This window comes from Vanellus vanellus (assembly GCF_965231255.1).
Source record: "Vanellus vanellus genome assembly, chromosome: 2".
Taxonomy (NCBI): domain Eukaryota; kingdom Metazoa; phylum Chordata; class Aves; order Charadriiformes; family Charadriidae; genus Vanellus; species Vanellus vanellus.
The window spans coordinates 92,713,372-92,733,230 of NC_138906.1; the positions used below are offsets into that span (position 1 = coordinate 92,713,372).

Below are 19,859 nucleotides of genomic sequence, written 5' to 3' on the forward strand. Positions count from 1 at the left end.
AGAATCCTTTTGAACTTTCATTTCCTTAACACACCATTTAATCCACTGCAGCATCATAATTTTTAAACTAGTATATTATTTATCTTCTACCATACTAACATGCAAACGCTGACACATAAGATTTTTATTGTTAATTTCTTAATGGAGTGCATCTTAATTTTCAAGAATATACATGCAGATACCAGCGTACTTGATAAAAGCAATCTACAGTTTCTTGCATTTCTCCATACAGAAAATATTTTTTCCCCAAAATCTAGATTAGAACAGTTATGGGATGCACTGAAGACATTAATATCCCCAGCCGCCCTAGCTGACCTTTAGGCTGAAGACAGAGACCTTCACTAGTCCTTGCTTACATATCTACAATACAACTTAAAAGGTGTAAGATTACCACAACTATAAAGGAAGTACCATGGATCATGAGGTAGTAGAAACAAGAAAGAGACTGGCTTCAAAACCAGGGTAAATTAGAATTTAAGAAAATTCATAACAGTAACTGGTTCAGAGAAAAAGCCTACCCGGTCCTGCTGAACAGTGACCAGTTACCAACAAATACAAAGTAATATTTTTCCAACATACCTTCCCAACATTCAGCTATTTGAATTGCACTTCTTGAGCAGGAGTTGTGTCCTTGTTCAAGACCTAAACTTTCAAGCTTTCCTTTCATCAGGGACTAGTGGCTGAAACACTAACTATAAACTCCACACTCAAGATAAATGAAGAACTGACTATTGTACAAAAATGGACTGTGAAAAGTTACCATCTTGGAGAAGGCAATGTTATTTTAGTTTTGAAAATCTTCAATGGTTACAATAAAGCTTAAGGTACATTGTACCTGTACTGGAATTTTCTTTTGGTTTAGGTGTATAATAGGGAGGGAGAACATACATAGCCTAAATGTATTTAGAATACCTTTATTAGGTCATTTTTTTAGTAACGCTTTAAAAAGGAGCAATAATTCTTCTACTGGCTTAGGGATTACAGTATCATGCAAGACCAAATACCACATGTTCCATGTTTAATCTTCCAACTTTAAAGACATGTCAGTGTGTTAGTACTGAAAAAAGCAGTCCAGCAGTTTAAGCAAACATGTAACTTAAATGATATTATTTGGTTCAAAGTCCAATAGCTGCAGAAGAGCCTCATGGAAAGAATGAATGTCATCCACCATTCTATTTATGTAATGTAGATAAAAATATGCTGTTGGAAAATAAAATCTTGAATTTTACATGCAGAATTAAAGGCATGATTGTCACCACTCAGCAACCGAAGATCTGGGTTATAATAGGTAATGCTTTGGAAACCCCAATTCAATAGCTAAGTAGAGCAGATTAAGAAAGGAACAAATAAAACAGAGGATAGTACTTTGTCAATGTACAGTCCCATGACATAACAGCATTTTAAATACTCAATGCAGTTCTGGTTTCTCAATCTCAAAAAGGAAGTTAAGCCAGAGGAGACAGAATGAAGACAGGGATGACCAATACTGCAGAGAATCAGCTGTGGCCCTGAAGCTGCAGTTCCCAAGACAGCAATGCCAGTATGGGACTCCAACATACCCATGCTGGATCTCTTCAGCACAGGGACAGAGAAGGAAATCTTGCAGCTAAAAAGTTTCATCTTAGAATGCCTTCAGAAAGATTTGAGCTTTTATCACAGGATGACTTATAAATTTCACAACTACCAGCAGTTGTGGTGTTAGAACCAGAAAATGAACATGGCCTGAATAGCACAAGCTCTTATGGAGGAGTTTGTCGAGTCTGAAGCTTCTTGCAGTACTTTCCCTAGAAGCAAATCAATAGTCATGCCTTCATATCCAGAAGGAAAATGAATTACATAAGACAGCATTTTTATCGGCCTGGGTGACTGATATACCAAAAATGCCTGCTATCAAATAGATGTAAAGGGTGAAACTACTACTACACCAACAATTATGGCAGAATTGCACATACAGAACCTGGGAATCTCTTATCTCACTAGCTCCTTTCACAGAGAATAGAGATCAAAGCCCCAAACTATCATTTCTGGTAGAAAGGTAGAAAAAAATAAATTCACTAAGTTATCAGGTCAGGAGTCAAAAGGCAGATCCATGCTACATTGCTTGTACACCAAAAATTAAAAACGTTCATTATGAGACATCAGAAACTGAAAGGTGGTTAAGGCTATACTGCCATACAATTAATATAGCCGCAAAGAAAGAGGAAGTAGGTATGATCAAACTAGATACTGCTCTCAATGAACACCATTTCATACGTATGGGACTTAGGCATATCCATAGGGTCAGAGAACAATTTTTTAACATAAACATTTAAAAATTGTGCTTATATCTGTTTTCAACACTGAAAATGCTTGGGAACAAAAAAAAAAACCAAACTATTAATCTTCCCTGCCTTTAGTATGAGGAAATTCCACACTTTTGGGCTTATTTTTTTGGCTGAGGCCAGAATTTCTACTGATATGAGACTCTCCCACAATTCTTCAAAGATGCTTGTTTGGAAGACATAGAAAAAACAACTGGTTAATAAAATTAGACAGCTCTCCTATGAGAGATGTCCCTTTAAGGTTTTTCTCTTAATATTATTGTGTAGTAAAACCAGGAATAAGCTATTTACATACCTAGTTTATGATAAGAGCTTCGAAGCTCCTCTTTTTACGCACTGCAAGCCCTCAGTTCACAGGGACACTTTCTAGGTGTCATTACAGCACAACTATGGTGCAAGTAAATCTTAAGATCACTCTTAAAATGCTCAGATTGCTGACACAAGATTCAATAAAATCAAATGTCTAAAGCTCCAGCCAAGCTCCACATGAACAAGTGAGTACCAGAGCAGGAAAACAACATCAAGTCTGTGAAAGAACAGTCAAAATAACCATTTAGTAGGCCTCAACAGAACTTATGAATTATCACCCTGGTATTAAAAGGGCAATATAATCTAAAAGCAGACTAAGGAGCACCTGAGAAGGATCTGCTTGGATAAAAAAAAAGAAAATCTAAAACCTTTACCCAGAAATATACCCTGTGCAGGGAAAGCTGATATTGCCGACACCTCTTAAGAGACAGCATTAGCGACAGCCACCCATCATTCAAGACGTGAAGCAAAGGAAGGACTGTTTCAGACAGCACATTTCTGCTTTGTGTGTCAACAGAGCTAGCAGGCAAATTTAACATTCCGTTTGACAGCTCCCAGAGCTATCTTGGCCAACCAGGGGCAACCCAAACCTAACATACAGACCTGTCAGCAGTTAAATCAGTTGAACTGTACACTAGGAAGAAACCAAACAGCTTTCAGACACAAAGATGGAAAAATCACTTAATACATGGCCCAGACTATTGTTGTTTTGAAGATTATCACCTGTAAATGACAACTCCAGACATGCAGTAGCAAAAACCCTGCCAAGGCTTCCTCAAACTCTGAACTCCAGCCTGTTCGCATGACAGTCCCTTTCCCTCATCCACTTGCACCACATCTGGCACCAATAAGGAGGAATCTGTTACCAATCTGCAACTCCAGGAACTGAAGAAAGGTTTCAAAAGTCTTAGTTATACTGGAAGGGCACATCATAGCAGAACCAGTCTTCCATTCCTCATTTCATATGACCTCGTCTGCCTCCCAAATATGGCTACGCTGCTGTTTAGAGATGCAGTCTGAACACACATTCGTAACTGAACCATGCAACAGGCCAACATGTAAGCCAACATCCTGATCCACAGACACACATATTAACCTAAGGATGCATCTTTGGCACATACAGATCAGCATAACTTATTGCTGTCAAATGGTACAATACCACTCTCTCCATCTTCCCCCCCAAACATGAACTCCTGCTGCTTCTCTTGCTTCTGATCTGCCCATCACACAGCCACAAGCTGGATCAGCTTCTTGACATGACAGAAGTGTTGATGTATTTGTCCAGTCAGACCAGAGAGATCATCTGACTCACCTTCTGACCACAGGATTGCTAGATCTGATCCAAGGCAAGAGTCAGGAACACACAGATTAAGAAGGAAGACAAAGGGCAGCTGACAGGAGATAGCCACGGATAGTTAGACAAGGTATCACGTGAAACTGCATCTTAACATAGAGGCCGTGGACAGGGTAGTAACAGATAGTCCACTATTTCAAAGAATATGAATCAGTAAGCAAGAGCTTGTTGCCAAACATCTGCTCAGGTTTCCTGTGGTTTATTAAGAAACAGAATAAAACTGGGAAAATGGTCACTAACTTGAAACTTTGTGTCCAAAGAAAAGCAAGTAAGTTGGTGTCTAGAGAACAAGTCCTGTGAGGAACAGCTGACAGAACTGGGGTTGTCTAGCCTGGAGAAAAGGAGGCTCAGGGAAAACCTTATCGCTCTCTACAACCACCTGAAAGGAGGTTGTAGAGAGGTGGAGGTTGGTCTCTTCTCCCAAGTAACAAGTTATAGGAAAGGGCCTCAAGTTGGGCCAGGGGAGGTTTAGATTGGATATTAGGAAAAATTTCTTCACCTAAAGGGTTGTCAAGCATTCGAACAGGCCACCCAGGGAAGTGGTGGAGTTGCCATCCCTGGAGATATTTAAAAGATGTGTCGATGTGGCACTTCAGAACATGGTTTAGTGATGGACTTTGCAGTGCCAGGTTAACAACTCGACTCTATGACCTTGAAGGCCTTTTCCAACCTAAATGATTCTATGAAAATATCACTCAAAGACTTTAGGTAGCTTAAGATGACACACACTTCTCTAGAGACAGGCTATAGCCAAAGATCATACTAAAGCTGTTCAAAGCACATACTGACACTGACCTTCAAGCAGGAGCTATCTTGTCCATAACTTTACATCTAGACTCATGTCCCCGTGATGCCAAATAATAAGAAATCAATCGTGATTTTCAATCACCTTGGCTGAATTCACAACACCAAACTTGACCTTGCATACAAGTTCTACAGATTCAAAATGGATCAGTCTCTTCATTTTCCTACTAGGAAAACCACTCCTTCCAAGATGATGGGAATCTGTTCGCTCTAACAAAATCTACTGAACTGTCTGTAGCCTCTCCTGAGCTGTTCTTGAAAGAGGATGGGCGAGATAGATAGGTTAAGGTAACTTCTGCAGCTGTAAGAATTACCTTCAGGACTCAGCTGATTACTGTTTCCATTCAGACAAAAGACAGCTGGCAACACCCATTAGACCCCAGATGTTATATTTGGAAGCTTGAATGAAGATGCTGGTAAGAGTAATTTGAATCTATCCCTTATTATTCTGTGGGACTTGTTACTACAGAACTCAGACAAGAAAAAGCCTATGCTGAAGGATCAAAACCTGACTTTTTTTCACACTGGGAATATCAGAAGCAGCAGCTGGCTAGAAAACCTTAAATTAACTTAGGCTTGTGTTCCTTTGAATTGGACTGACCCTGAAAAAGACTAGTAACAATGAGCACCCAGAAAGATTTGAAATCTACCACGATTGCTATCTACAAAATAGGACTCTGTACACAGAAGTTTTCCCTGGAAGGAGCTGATATGAATTCAAACCCACCAGGTAGTTCCAGAACAAAGGGTTCCACTTAGGGGAAAGCTAGCCCCAGTTATGACAAAACTGAATAAATTCAAATCAGCCTGGGGAGTTCAGCCTCCTGCAAGTTCCTACCCTTTCAAGTGCTCTTCATTTAGTTTCTGTTGATCCTTCTAGCATAATGTCACATAGCTAGTCACTGCTCATTGTTTACAGTTTAACCTACCACTAACAAGTCCAGAAAAGGGAAAAAAATGGATCAGGACAAAGGTCTCCTGGATGGCTACGGCTTTAGGTCAGGTCACCAGAAAAGTCTTTATACAAAGCCTGTACCACTCTAACAGGTGGACGAAGGATCTGAAATACACCTGGATTGCCAAGGTTTAACTAAAAACCGAGACTGAATGTGGACTGCTGTTGTGGTTCTGCAACAAACTTGCTACCAAACAGCTCATCATCCACCTACAGGTCCTTTGGCATTGACAAGACTGGTGCTGGGGGAACTTGCATACAGGACTTTGTTGAATGCTGTTCCTCTTGTGACACCACTCTCTTTGACAGAAAGGCAGCCACTGGCATGACAAGTTCTAAGACTCAGACATCACTGGCACATACAGCCCAGAACCAGAAGAAAAACAGGTCAGATGTATGACATTTGAACACTACCGCTGTGACTTCTCCCAGGTCTGAAGTTGCAACAAAATTCAAACATTTTCCAAAATACAGTAAGAAGTGTATATGTGAAGTGCACACATTGATGGCATCTAAGGCTTCCATTAAATGCATCTAAAAATATACTTTTTTTCATGTCTGTAATAAATACAGGTACCACATAAGAGAATTAATATATCCTTTGGAGAACCACAGAGAAGTTAATGAAGGGCAGGACCCAAGACACAAACAGAACTTCAGGAAACCCTAAGTGTTCTATCTATACTTACATAGAATGAAGCTTCCTTCAGCAGCATGAATTGTCAGCCAGTACACCTTTAGGATACACCTTTATCGTAAAATAGCAGTCTCAAACATTAGTGTGTAACACTACGTATCACTCACTCTTCCTGCATTTCCATCACAGGCGCAAGTGCAGCCTCAACCCTTGTGAATTTAATACCACAGAAAACCTAGAGATTCATGGGCACTATTAAAATACTGCCAGTTTTAAATCCACAAGTGAGAGACTGCATTCACTTTGTGGTAAACTTACTACAGGAGAACTATTTCACCTTCCAATGACATTAATGCCGGAAGTTAACAGCTCGACTAGAATTTGGAATTGTATCTAGATGGCTGACATGACTTGTAACAGCCATCTCTCCCTGCGATTAGCTGGGGAAGTCAAAGCCATTGGGATTCTAGGGAAGTCTCAGTAAAGAGCTGTCTAGTTCCGGTTTGTACGGAGGGTTAGAATAACAGATGCTAGAACAGAAACATGAATGAAAATACCACATGGCTGACATGCCTTCATTTTCTTTCTCCTTCCCCTTTCAAAAGAAAAAAAAGAAAATTTGCAAAGGTGAGAGCTAAGAAAGTACTAGCTGTACAGTGTTTCCAGGAGAAACATCAAGAACTGCATTAAAATGGCACATCTAGAATTATGCTACTTTGAAAGGCAGTTCTGACATTACAGCAAAACTGAACTGATTCTTTTAATAGCTTAATTACATATCAAGCCTTTTAAAACAGCTTATGGGAGCATGTTTTAAAGAACTAGGGAAATTTCTAGCCTTGTTGTCTAGTTTTGCGTCTAAACAAGCAATTTGATCACACACATTTCTTTCTACCATAGTACAGACATACATCATACCAAACATTAAACCAGCAGACCTTCCTTTGAAATACTTTAAGCAGAATGTTTGAGGAAAGACCAATTATCTTCTGGCTCCCTTCCACACTAAGAGAACCTCACATTGGACTCATCCTGGGTTTTGTCACACTGTCTTCATTTCAGTGCAGCACATTAAGGTATTACACACTCATATCACTGAGTAGACAAAATTTCTGGGCAAATTTCAATATAGCCACAGTTAAACAATAAATAAAAATATTCCTTTTATTGATTTAGATCCAAACATTCCTACTTGATTACACAGACAAATGGATATTCAAAAAGTGGACTAATTACCTCTCAGAATCTCTATTTGGATATGATCTTGCAAGTGGTGATACTGCATGGCTAAGAACAATGTAGGCATAATCAAAAACTTGTTTCACTTGCATGGCACCGTAAGAACTTCTGCCAACGTCGTTTCCTGAAATAATGTGACAGTCATCAGATCATCTTTTTTTAAAATCAGTAACCAGAAAATCATTCATACTTAAATCTCAGAAGGCTTAACAATACAACTTAACTCTGTTTGAACTGGTTAGCCCATCCTACTCATATCAGGAACAACCAAGTATGCCTACATAAAAGAAGCTAAACTTAGGAACCACACTTAACATTACGCATTCCATTTACCACTTTTAAAATACCTATGTACCAGCGCCTGAAAGAATCAGAACAGAGATCATCTTAAAGCTCTCATATCTGTCTTTTAAGAGGGAACCTACCAAGCTTAAAGCATCATGTCTCACTTACCAGTAGAGTTTCTGCAGGCCAAATGCACCTTAAAATTCCACTTGTGCAACCACATTATCTTCATAGGGCCAGGTATACTTATATCAAACCCTGCTTAATCTTATCAAAACTACAGATTAATAAACCAGCTCATACAGATTATTTATCTCCACAGGATAAACCAGTTTGTCAAAATCTATCATAGAGGATTCCAGAAGCTTGTACAGCATTGTTTTTTGATCAAGTTAGTGGCACTTCTTGACTGCCCCTCTTTAAGCATGAGTGACATTTATAGAGCTCCATCCAAATCCAGTGCCATGTGTGAGGAATTGCAGAAGTTAAGAACGTGCTAAAGCTTCAGTATATCAGTGACAACATACAAGCATCGGTCTCCCATTTGACACCTAGAAAGATCTTGCTCATACTAGCAAGAAGAAACATTTGGGGTTTTTTTGTAGATATATTTGGCACCAGACACCAAAGGTCCACTGTCACCACAATTTAAGAAACACAAAGAAAACTTCCTTCAAATTGCATGTCTAAAATACAGACTATATCTTGAGTGGGTAGAAAGCTGCTTACAGTAAAAAGTTCCCTCCTTCAGAATGATGCTTGAAATGCTGTGAGAACACTGGAAAGGGATGAAGCAAACACATTTATTTGAAGCTTGAAAATCAGAGCAGAGTCCATGAAGAGATTTTAATGAAAAATCTGCTTTCAAAATTGATGGGTATAGGACAGAATCTATCCTCTGGAGGACTGAATCCAATGAGGCTGAATTTGACTTTAGAGGAACCCTTCGCTCACTGAAGTATTTCATCCACCAAGCCATTATAGAGAAACATCCTGAGGTTTGCCATCCAAGCGAGAAAAAAAAAAAAACAAAACAGCCTCAGCTTTATTACTTGACAACACATTTTAGTCCTTCAAGATTCTCCAATCATAATGCTTATTTAACAGGAAAGCATAATCAATGAAAACAGACTGGGAACATAAGAGCATTTTGGGAACACTGAATTTCTTCGTTAATTTATATGGTCAAAAAAAAACTGATCAAGAAATACTTCCTGTTTACTGAAGCAACCAAGTAACTCATTCTGAATGCACCGCTGCAGTATCCAGCAGCTACTACGCTCAAAATCACAGAAGCCTCTCTAAATGGCATATTTTTAATTGAAAATTGGGCTCTATCCTGAAGTAGAAGCAGAGATCAATATGGGCTTAGGACAGAGAATCTAGGAAGAAACACATTGTAGTCAAGTTCAGAGCTGCACTACATGGTAGCAGAGGACTTCACAGAGGACTTAGTCCAAAGGCAGCTGAATAGAGACCAAGGTACTTCAGTGGTCAAGAAATCAGAACACAAAAATGTTAATTCTATTAGAAAAACAAAGATTAATTTAGTACAGTTTTTCCAGGGACAGGACACATTGTTGTCCTACAACAATGCCACCTTCCACATAATCACATGCTAAACATATATACAAAAGAAGTAAGTTGAGAAACAATACAGAAATGGAGTATATAGAAGTGACTAAACACACGCAATTGTACCTACCACTAAATTAGAGTTCATCTACAGTGGGACTTGATGATCTTAAGGGTCTTTTCCAACCTAAATAATTCTATGATCCTATAAATTCACATAACAGGAATTAAGAATACACACTCAATCTAATTGCATTAGTTTAGTCTAATCTGGTGCTAAGACAGCTACATTTGACATGCATCCCGCATGGAGCTACACCAAAATGAAGACACTGCTGCTAAACCACTGGTTAGACTTTTCATCAGTTGTTGCCACCTCCACTGTCATGCCAGCAAAAAAAACCATAAGCTTTCCCTAATCCACTTATGGCAAACTCAGGCAGTTTAGTTTAAACCACCAACGAAGTTGTGTATGAGTCTTGATTGAAGCAGATTTGAGAACAGAGGCAGGATAGCTCATGCCATAGCATGCCTAGGTTCCTGGATTGCCTCATTCTGCACCTGTAATTAGTTCATAAAAACATCTGAATAAACAGTCTTATTCAATTATGCAGTCTGCAGAGCTTCTGACTTGCACTGCAGCTGAAAAGCAGGTATGGAAGCCAAAGCTACTGTGCAAAGCTACTGTGAACTGTACCAGTCAAGTCTGTATAGACATGGCCCTACTCAATCCAGAAAGCAACATATTAAAGAAGCCAGAAGATCACATATTTGCACTTGTTGCTCTGAATAGATTTTCTTCCAAGAGATCATTCTCACTAGCTGATCACGTCTTGCATATCTGGGCATCTTTCTTTTGTCACAATCTACAGACTGATCAGTCAAAGCACATAACTCAAATGCTCTCACTCTTTAAAAAAAAAAAAAAAAAAACCCACAACATACTGACTTCAATCCTCAGATGTACATTAGTAGATAACAATGGCGTGTGATTTCATGTATAATTCAATCCTCATTCTTTCTTACAAAGCCTTCATCCCTAAAGGAGCATGTCTAGCATTTCCATCACTCATTATCAGTATTACCACTCCCATCAGGTGGCCTTCTATTACCTGAAGCAGTTTTAAGAACATGGCCCAGAAAGGCAAAGGTAAGACCATGACCTAGGACTGAAGCAGATCCATTGATGTTAAGCTATTACCTAATAAGTACCTTTTTGCAACATTCAGCATTAAAGGGGTTCTTTCAGATGCTAACTTCAAGTATTTTTATAAATGCATATATTTTATATACACACACATATATATATTTGCATTCTAATGACAAACATCTGATATTGAAAAACTGCAATTACTAACTCTGAGCAGCCATTAAGACTAGAATAGACTCAGTAGTTGTTGCCAATCTCAAATCTAATTACTTCCTGTATTTGTGACCTATCAAGATGCAGAAGCAAGCAACATGAAGCATGATTAGTCCTGCAAGTTAAAGTCTCTTTTCAAAGAAAATACACTGAATTTAAGGCTTAGAACTTTTGTTAGTACCCACAGCAATTCAGAAAGAAGAACAACCTTCTTCATGAAGAAAGCAGCACAGGTGGAACTCCAAGTCTTAAACTGCAATTTAGCTACTCTTGCCCACTGCCAATCTGAACCAAGATCAAAAACATTCCTGTTCTGAGCATCAGAATGACTGAAGGACCTTGATAATCACCTGTTTCACAAAGGCATAGAATAAGCAGCTTCCCTAACAATCTGCTGAATAAATGCCAAGATTATTTTTTTTAAACCACAGATTAAATTTGTCACCTGCAACCAAAGTCATGACTTCCAAGACAGGATACTGTTAGACCGCCTCCGCACAAACCTCTTCATCTACCTTGCTCCAACACGTTCCTGTGAACAGACTTCTTAGTGTCTGGCTTTGCAGTTCTCCTAAAGGAATATTTTCACTTTTTATGCATCAAAGAAAGGACAACTGCTTTGAGAAATTGAAATGGTGGCAGCTACAAGATGTTTATAGAAACTCCCTTCTTTGGATGATGCTAACTGAAAGATTTTCATCTCATTACCCTGTCCTAGGACACTAATTTAAGATGAAGAACCTTGGGCTACGTATGAAGAGCAAGTATAAACTACCACTTTAAAATGCATCACCAGCTAGATTAGTCTGACATCTCAAATCCAGTTTTCAACATGCTTCCCAATTCAAGTGTAGACTCCTGACATCTTTGTTGGAATCTTGGTTCTCAAATCACAGAAATTATAATCCTCTAACACCCAATAATACATCTTTGAGAATCTCAGAGGAAACCCTACAGCACCCAGCAGAATCTGAGCAAAACCCACTATGACCAAAACAGCAATAGAACAGTTTAATGCCCATTCCTTCCAAATCTAGGAATTAAGAGAAGGTACAACTGACTTATCACTTCCTTCGGATGACATCATCTGTTAGCAGACATCACCATGTCACACTGTAGAAAAAACAGTTCCTCCAACTTAAAGGAACCAATCCCAATGAACATAATCCTGCTCCCTACGAGACTGTCTAAAGCCATTCTTATGCATTATACCTTTCAGCATCCTATGGCTGAACTAGTGCATACACTCATACAAGGGACCTTTACACTACTTGAGAAATTCAAACACTTTTTTTCATCTCTGTATTTTTTGTCTGATTTCTGGATTAAGAAGTCATCCTTTTGAAGCCTTCTTCCAAGGTTCAACCAGAACTTTACAGAAAGCTGTGATGAGGCTAAAAAAAGGTCGCAAAAAAAGATTAAATACTTGTGCACATAGTACATAAACTGGTTTGAGGGAAAAACTTTACAGCAGCTTATGCTAACCAAAGTCAAACATCTGTGTCCACTCTTTACCAAAATACTTGTTCCCATCTCCACAGTACTGGCACAGACCCTCATGGAGTTAGACACTGACCGGATCTGACCACAAACTAATCAAGCAGAGATGACTTGTCAACTGGGCAAGGACCTGAACCCTTGGAAAAGTTGTTTTTTTTTTTTTGTACTGGGACACATGCAGTAACAGAACTAAAGTAATTAACAGAATTCTAGACATTATCTACATACAATTGACAGGTACTTTTAGATACTGTAGGAATTTATGATTAAGTCTAGATCTAAGGAGGCTGTATTTGTGAGATCCAATTCAAAGAGCTATGCTATATGTTCTATATAATTTTCCTCCTACTTCTATCAGGTAAGTTCTAAAGCTCTGTGGTAGCTGCCAGAAAATATCCCTATGGGAAATAGTGGTCAGATAACTTCAGGTTATTGTCAGCTTTCATTTCCTTTGCCAAAACACTTTCTCTCCTGTAAGAATTACATTATCTTAGCCCATAGAACTTCATCTAAAATTTAGCTCTTATCAACTCATTGATAGCATATACCTAGACATCTATCTTTAAATTATAGTTCTTTGCTTCTGCAAGATTTATGCTAGGAGAAGCAGTTCAGAGACTCTACTGGACTTGCAATTTATTCTTTTCTTCTCCTCTGAAGAATCATCGAAGAGAAGTTTAACTATTAGCAGTGATTAAAACATTGTGCAGCATACATAATTTCTTCTCTTTCAGTCCTCAACAGATAAGAAGGGAAAGAACCAGAGGACAGTAAAGGTATTTGACTCTAAAGAAATGTGGCTCATGCTGCTACTCAAATGGGTCTTCAAGCAAGCAAACACACAGCTATTGAAGGAAATCTCAACACCACAATGAAAGTTCTGCAAAATCACACCTATGCCTGGCCAAGTACAAAAGTCATGATGGACACAAACTCAAAAGCTACAAACATATCAGAGATGTGATTAGACAAATGAATATCCTAGTTTGCAACCTCTTCTAGAGAACTATGAACATTCAGCATACTGAGCATTTAGAAAGATGCCAGACTTCAGCTCCTGATCCATGGTATTTGCTTTAAAAGTGCTCTACATAAGCAGTCTACCCACAAGACGTGACAGTATGGAGTTTGAGTGCCAACTACATTCTAGAAATACTACTGTTGAAGTCCAAATTAACTGAAAATTGACTTATTTAAAAAGCTGGTTTGGAATTTCAGCTACTTGTAACAGTCTAAATAGAATCCAAACTGAGTACTATAAAGCTGGAAATTTTTTTCAGGAGCTCAGCCAAAATTAATCTTGATTACTTTGAAGGTTACTGAATCAAAACCAAATCTTAAAGAAGAAAAAAAAAAATTAAGATAGTTACTTTCAAAAGTACGTGCAACTAGAACTGGCATTCTCTAAAGGTCCCTGGGCAACACAGAAGCCAGTTATGCAAACCAGGCTCTTCACACCAACATCATAATGCAGCTGCTCCCTTACTACAGTCATGGACATACACTCATGTTTCTGTGCAGTGTCTAGAGCACCACCCTGGCGGACAGGTACCTCATCTAGGGGGTTTCTTCCCCATATGGTAATTTATCTGAAATATGGCACCACAGACTGTGGTGAGAAAAAGCTACACCTTCTACTGTCATCCTCTCATAACAAACAATGGAGAGCTATTCATATTAACAAACCCAATTCCAGGATTTCCTGGACCTCATTCTTTTGTTGCCCCTCAGCACTGGTAGAGAATCTTATTACACACTCAACACAGTTCTGAATCTCCAGTGCATGACATATCTGCATTCTTCGCATGCAATCCAGTGTACTCAGGCTATGAATCTTGGGATACTTCACGTCCTTATCCCTTAGCCCACCTCCATAACTGTACCTCAACACCAGCAAAGTGTCTTCTCTGTGCAGCTTCTTAACTCATTTGACTGACTTTAGGGACTCTAATGTAAGCTGTGGGAGTACAAGTACAGCCAGAGCTCTGGAATATTGCAAGAAGTATACAATCTTACCAGGCAGGAGAGGATCTTCAATACATAGCATGGATGGTCTGTATCCATTAGTCATGACTTTCATGATTTCTTCTTTGGCAATATAGGCACCTCCATTTTTTATTCTAATACCAGTTTTCAAGTAGTTAAAATTCCTTCCATAGAGTTCAAAAAATTCTATCAGAAGCATTCCAAGGTTTTCATCAGCTCTTCTGGCATCAATTCTTGGATGCAGCTGTGACACAGAACAGTTTTTCATTATTAAAAATTAATGCTTTTCAGACCATAACAAAGCATAACAAAAAGCCCTCATTAAAACAGCTGAGCACAACCTCTTTACACAAGTCTGAATTGAGTCATTAATTCTTCATGTACTTAAACCACTTTCTATAACCAACAGGGGGCAGCACTTCAGCAGTATCTGGAAGCCAAAGAATTTCTTCTTCCCTCTTCTTCCAGCTATTTGCAGATTAGTCAATTCTTTTCCCTAAGCCAAAAGCAATAAAGAAGTACTGCATACTACATTACGGCAGAGCAATGGGAGTAATACCTGATTTTTCCACAGAAATCCATCATTCTTAATGTTTTCAGAAGTGGGAGGGAATCTGTTTACCCCAATTGAGATATAGTTCTTTTCTCAATCCCCCCATATCGTATACGGTATGCATGTTCTACAATAATATTTCAATGAGTCATTAACAGCAGCAGGATATGTAGGTTTTTCCATTATCACAGCTGCTGAGAGACACCTAACATTATACCTCATCACACCTGTACAAAGCTTACTGTCATGAAAATGCATTGAAAGAAGTTGTAACTCATTAGCTATTTCATTAGTTACCTACAAGATCTGCCAGTTTTAAGTATGCCAAAACCTAACCAACATATAATTAAAAAACAACCTGACTGCTTGATTTTGTAACTTTAATAAACACTGAAATCAACTACTCTGCACATTCAGTATCAGTAGCCTAGGAAGCAACAGACAAACTGCATCCTGGCAGATTTACAAAACACTAGTAAGATGATTCAGGTACTGGAATAGGCTGCCCAGGAAGGCAGCATAACCCACATCTCAGACCCCGGTACAAAAAGCAATGCACAGCGTCCATGCTGTTCACAAGGCTCCTGATGCTGTTTCAGTTCACACAGCAAACAGTTCTTAGACGTTTGAGAGGTAGCCCATAGGAGCTGCCAATGATCAAACACCTAGAGCCATAACCATAAAGCTGTGCAGGGCTAGGGGAGTCTAAAGAAACAGCACCATAACAGGGCATAAATACATAAACCAAAATACTTTAAAGAACACAAATAAAAAAGGAACAGACTTACCTGCAGGAAACTAATTGCCATTAAAATTAGGCTGTAAGAGCTAATTCCACCAGTAAAAACTTCATTCAAGTCCCTCTGAAGAAGGAACTGTTTTAATACTAAAATCAAGTAAGGCAGCAAAGAATATTTCTGCAAAGCAAAATAAGTCTTATAAATGACAGTGTCAGCATTCCAAAACAAAGAAAGAACTACAGTCTCAGCACAAGAAGATTCATCTTCTAATACAAAAAAGTTAATCAGTAGTGTGCTATAAAGGGCTTCCACAGGAAGAACTGAAACATGCTTTATTAATTCTAGACACAGATGAACAGACTTCAACTCTTATTTAATCAAACAGCTTACATATCAAATTTATTTCCTCCCCCTAAACAGGAAGATTTTTATATCCTTTTTTGAATGTCAGTGTCACTTATAATCAAAGCTTTCCATCAAAAAGTACTGCTTATAATCAAAGCAGTACTTTTACTGCAGAGCATAAAAGTAAACTTGATTTTAAGTATGTAGCTACAGAAGAATTGTTTAGCAAGATAGTATTCATAATCAAGCATCACTTAAGTTCAAGGTAAGCAAAACTTGAACAGACGTGCTTTAGAAGCAAAGTTTAGTGCCTATCTGCAGATCTAGATATGACTGTAGAAGTCCTTTCAGTGTACAGGTTTATCCACACAAACACCTAGCACTCAAAGGCAACACTGAATACACACCAAGAGAAAATAAATTAAAATATCCATGTTTAATTAATGAAAATAGTCTTCAGCAATAAATCTTCAGAAGCCTTAAGCCATACTAAAAAAAAGTTAGCTAAGCATCTAACACATCCTTGTTAAGTGGTATAATATTCACTGTATAGTCGATACCTTCATGTATTCCTTGATAAATCGAGCTGCCTTCACACCAGTTTCTACATTAAAACTGATGTCAACTTTCACTTCAGTCTCCTGGTCAGTAAGCTTTATTATTGGTACCTGAAAAGATTAAAACAAGGTTTTGTGAATCCCCAGAAATGCACCACTGGTGCTATTCTTATTCACTTAAGGGATACTCACACATGGATACTATCAGTCCAAATGAACGCAACTATCAAGACAAGAAAACATGGTTTTGAGCACAGATAACAACCCTGACTTAACTGAAAAGCAAACACTTTTTAGTGAGGTGATTAAAAACACAGACATGTCTGATCACATTAACATATGATCACTCATGTACTGTCCCATAGCTATTAGACATCTGCCTTCATAGCTGCAATATCAGTGTTTTGTAAGACAACTAAATTTACTGAATTTAATGACTCATTGCTGTTAATAGGAGACATTCTACTCATAACCTGTGGGAACTGCATTCCTCTGACCCAGCACTGCACCATTCACTTGCTAAACTGACAGAAGACTACCCTAGCAGAAAAAATAAAGCACTGTCTGTTGGTTTATCAAGCTGAACCGGTTCACTGCAGAGTCAAATGAAAGCCAGAATGGATCAAAGCAAAGCAGGAGTAGCAGCCTTTCCTTTTCTGGCAGCAATAAATTATTACAGAACTACTGAATATGTAGTTCAGTCTCACACCACCACCTTGAAGGCAGTATCCTACAAAATAGTCTTACAATCATAAATTATCAACTAATAACACTTATTTTAAATTGAACTTCTTGTATTTTTAATCTGAAATAGAAAACAAAAAAGAGCAGAAGCATCATTTATACCAAAAGCAGAATGAATAAAATAAGAATGGCTAGTAAAATTAAGAAGCCTAGCGCCATTTTCCATCACTAACTGGTATCACTGATTGTGAAAATCCCACTCATTCTCAGGCAAACCAAAGATTACCAGAGTTACTGTTATGAACTGCTACTCCAACAGAAGCACCAGAATCTTCTGGACCTAAAAGAGTCACCCTATTTCAGAGAGCAGAAAACGCAATAGCTTGCTGATAGAAGTTTGGAATACTCTGCTCCTGGAGAAAACACCACTTGCCCAGTAGCATAAAACTCTCATACTTTAAGTTTTTAGTGTATTCAATGTGATATGTTAGGCTTACAAGACAGATGTAAAAAGATACTACGTATCAGTTTCACAAATGAAATAAAGCTTTTAAGTAGCATATTTTGGAGGCAAAAAACAAATGTCAGGTTTGGAACACTTCACTATGTCATCAGAAACAAGACAACCTGAAAAATAAGGGTTTCAAGCTAGACAGCTCTAGTTACTGGCCTCTGGCTAAACAAAGTCCTCTCAAAGGTCAGTGGAAAAACATTATACAAATAGTTAACTTATTTTACTAGATATTTTGCGAATACTGACTTTTAGATCTTATTGACAACACAAGCATAAAGTATGGCTTTCCAGCAAATACCATACACAGAATTACCATCATCCATGTAAAAAACTGAATACTATTGCTAAGCACACACACATTCTACTAAAATATCGTACAGAGCAAAACACCATGCTTAAGACATCATTTGCTTCATGAATTAAGAACACTATTTGTCACCAACATCTTAAGGGATCTGAAAGCTTTTCAGTTCAGTATTCCAAAGACTATTACTTACCGTAGCTTTATCAAGTACTTTAATGGAATACGGCTCAGCCACATTGTGTTTTCTTAGTGCTTGCTCCAGCAGCTGTAAAGGGGGTCGTTCCCATTTCCCAAAAACAACTAGATCAATATCACTAGACAAAAAGAACACAGCATTAGATCCATTAAGACCAAAGCATAAAAAAACAGTTAAACCGGCATTCTACGTATTAGAAGTCCTCCAGGGTGACTATTTTGCAACTTTTAATCTAGGTTCCCCATAAGCTTGCTTTAGCAATGTTAAGTAAGAGCTGGTTTGGTGCACTTTAGGACACAAAGTAGGATTCTAGTTTCTTGCTTCCAGTTCTCTGACAGGTTCTTTGAGCTCCTCTCCCTTTTACCTTTATTGCTCCCTCCCCTCTGATTTCCACAGCCCAATCTCATCCCTCATCAAACCATGTTGACAGGCATGTTAACAGTCCAAACAATTTTTATCAGCAACTGTTATTCATAGAAATGAAATTTCCAGTGCTTTCCTACTGAAAACTTAATTGATGTAAAGACAACATAGTCTTTAAGACACAGCTACATCTTCTCCACATCCATCTACTGAACCATTAAGCAATACAAAACACTGAATTAAGACATTTTGCTCTCCAAAAAAAAAAAAAAAAAGAATGGGAAAACACAGCTGTGACAACTCTTCTGACTTTGCACAGTTACTCTGTGATAAGTGACACGCTCTCAGTAATTCACCTTAATTAACAAAATGTTTAGTATTTCTTGTGTAAAGATTGTATTCAGTTTCATTGTATCTTGAAAACAAAGGGCCAAAGACTGACACAAGGAAGAAGAGGTGATTCACCAAAGGGTCAGTAAGTACCTACAGCAGCACAATGATATATCAAATACTTACCTCAAATCTGTAAGTTCAAAAGCTCTCTCCTTTGTTACATGGGACATTAGGCAAAAATTTTACTGGAAGTTTGATAGGTTTACACATTCCAGTCTAAGGTCTCCTTTAAAATTTACCATTACTCTAAAAGACAAGCTTTATATAAAAGTAAACTATTACTTACCTAGTTGGAAGATAAAGCCCTGTACTAAAGCTGCCAAATATCTGGACCTGAAAAAAACCCCGCATCAGTGAAATATCTTGTAATTATGAACATTCATTTCACTTTCACATGACTTCAGATTTTTCTGGACCTGTTAAGGATATAGCTCAGTAAAAAAAGTTATTGAACAAACTTTACTACATACTCTGTTAAGCCTGTACAAATACACTTTCTCCTATAGATGCAACTTTAGAGGAAATAATATTTTTTTTAAACATGAAATGACTACCAATCCTGCTAGCAGCAGAGCATAAACTTTGGAAACAAATCCTTTTCACTATTGATTTCCAGTTTGACAGAAGTATAAGCTGTTATAAATTTCCTTCCTTCCTGCTCCCTTCTTTCCTCATAGGGCAGCTTTACTGAAATTGGAAGAGTTTAAGGGAAGTATTTTTCCAAATTTTTTTGTTTAAAAAACAGCAAGTGCATCTAAACATATAATTCAAAGAAACATGAATACTCCAGGTTTTACCATAAGGATGACTATGAAATTGCGGTAGGTGTTTGTGTGTAGAAAAGAAGGTATGCTGAATAGACATTCACAGTCTGCATCAAAT

At 38.1% G+C, this 19,859-nt stretch overlaps 1 protein-coding gene across 3 annotated transcripts in view; it reads right to left on the reverse strand.

Moving 5' to 3' along the window:
- The window catches only part of TENT4A (terminal nucleotidyltransferase 4A), a 59,672-nt gene that overhangs the window by 23,208 nt on the left and 16,605 nt on the right, over window positions 1–19,859 (reverse strand). For all 3 annotated transcript variants that reach the window (XM_082479005.1, XM_082479004.1, XM_082479003.1), the window contains exons 3-8: window positions 19,264–19,310; window positions 18,219–18,339; window positions 16,527–16,634; window positions 15,670–15,798; window positions 14,359–14,572; window positions 7,617–7,743 (exon numbers count right to left, since the gene is read on the reverse strand). In XM_082479005.1, coding sequence (XP_082335131.1) covers window positions 7,617–7,743; window positions 14,359–14,572; window positions 15,670–15,798; window positions 16,527–16,634; window positions 18,219–18,339; window positions 19,264–19,310 — 746 coding nt within the window. The remainder of the gene's footprint in view (window positions 1–7,616; window positions 7,744–14,358; window positions 14,573–15,669; window positions 15,799–16,526; window positions 16,635–18,218; window positions 18,340–19,263; window positions 19,311–19,859) is intronic.